Source organism: Mus caroli, chromosome X (genome assembly GCF_900094665.2).
Source record: "Mus caroli chromosome X, CAROLI_EIJ_v1.1, whole genome shotgun sequence".
In the NCBI taxonomy this organism is placed as follows: Eukaryota; Metazoa; Chordata; class Mammalia; order Rodentia; family Muridae; genus Mus; species Mus caroli.
This window is the reverse complement of record NC_034589.1, coordinates 109,909,116-109,910,873: the sequence shown is the minus strand read 5'-3', so window position 1 is coordinate 109,910,873 and position 1,758 is coordinate 109,909,116. Positions and strand designations below refer to the sequence as shown.

Sequence of the window (1,758 nt, the reverse complement as noted above, 5' to 3'; positions counted from 1 at the left end):
GAGAGAGAGAGAGAGAGAGAGAGAGAGAGAGAGAGAGAGAGAGAGAGAGAGAGAGAGAGAGAGCAGTATATATAGTATTTATTGCTAAGGTTTCGAGGTCAGCAAGGGAAAGAGTACAAACAAAAACTAAAGAGCATAAATTTTGAAAACAGTAAGACACTACTAAGGAGAAACAGCTTATAAAGAAGCAATTTTTAGAAGTGGCAATAATTTCTACTTTAGTATAGAAATGCCCATTACATATCCTAACAATGGTGAGAAGGAATTAGATAAATAATTAGATAAAGCAGCCTTATACAGAATCAAAAACGGAAACTTATTTTTTCAAAATAAAGCTTTATTTAATAAGAACACAATTGGGAGAGGGTTAGAATGGAGCTGATCAGCCATTCAGGGCTGTCTGTAGGAAAGGCTGGCCAGGACTAACTGATTTATAACAGACTAGCAGATGAGCAGGTCAGCCAAGCAGAGCCAAGAAGCAGCAGAAGCTAGTAGCTAGCGATGAGCTGGGTCCACCTAGGAGATGGTGATGAATTGGAACACATCACTTAGCTCCATATTGCTGTAGACCACCAAGTCCAGCAGTTCAGGAGTGATGCGCCTCTGGGTACCTCTTCGTTGGGCCTCATTGCCCGAAAGCTCCAGCCACCTGCGGGTGAGGAACTCCAGGATTGCTGCCAGAAAGATGGGCACCATATCACTGAGCCTCTGGGCATAGCTAACCTCCCTCAGACGCTGTTCCACCAGGCTCACGGCAAAGATTAGCTCAGCTCTGGAGGTGCAGGAGCAAAGGTGGCGGCGACCTGTAGACTCTCTAAGACTGTTCTCTGTGGTCCTTGGCATGGTGGCCTCAGAGTACGATGTCACAGGATGAATTGGCTCCACTTGGCTGCTTTCTGCTGACCTGATTGCTCTCTGCTGACCTGCTGCTGGGCTGTGGGCCTCAAGTCCAAGTCCAATGACCAACCTCTCCCTTTGTACCAGACTATGTATCTTAGCAACCCTTCATTGGTTGCAGCCCATTCACACCGGCTCCCACTGATGACATAGCTGGTCCAGGCCAGAGCTCTTGGGTGGGGAGGGGATTTGTCATCACTTTATCACCTTGGGATACACAAGGAGACTTCCAGTGTCAGCCATGTTGTGCTGTCTCATAATTCTCTATCATGTCTACTGTTAGCCATGTTTTAACTTACTCAAATAACTACTTCAGCTCTATGTTGTATGTATAGAAACTTGTCCTTAAGGACATGTATTTCTTATACATGCTCAAGAAAAGTTTGGCTTGAGAAACAGGAAGAATGTTCTAATCTGATTTCTTTTAGTGTTCAAGGTGGGCGAAGGGGATGCTCTTTTTCTTTTTGTTTCAGTTTGTTTGTTTTCTTTTCCATGTTTTATTGAAAATAGACTCTTGTCTTATACAATATGTTCTGATTACAGTTACCTCTCTTTCTATACCTCCCAGTTTCTGCCACCTCCCTTCCAATCCGGATCCACTTCTTTTCTGTCTCTCAGAAAACAGTGGTTTCTGAAGAAAACATTAAAACATAACAAAACAATATAAAATAAGATAAAACAAAACCCATCATATTGAATTTGAATAAGGCAAACCAACAGAAGAAAAAGAATCAAGCATAGGCACAAGAATTAGAGACTCACTTGATCATACACTCAGGAGTCCCATAGAGATACTTAACTGAAAGGTATAATATATATATAGGTATATATATATATATATATTATATATAAGGTATAATA

General features: G+C 41.8%; 1 protein-coding gene across 1 annotated transcript; it reads right to left on the bottom strand.

Annotated features, from left to right (window-relative positions):
• Positions 1-516: 516 nt before the first annotated feature.
• On the bottom strand, positions 517-843 carry LOC110286167 (histone H2A-Bbd type 2/3-like). The gene has a single exon (XM_021152637.1). It carries the CDS (start codon positions 841-843, stop codon positions 517-519), a length of 327 nt encoding a protein of 108 aa, XP_021008296.1.
• Positions 844-1,758: the final 915 nt, after the last annotated feature.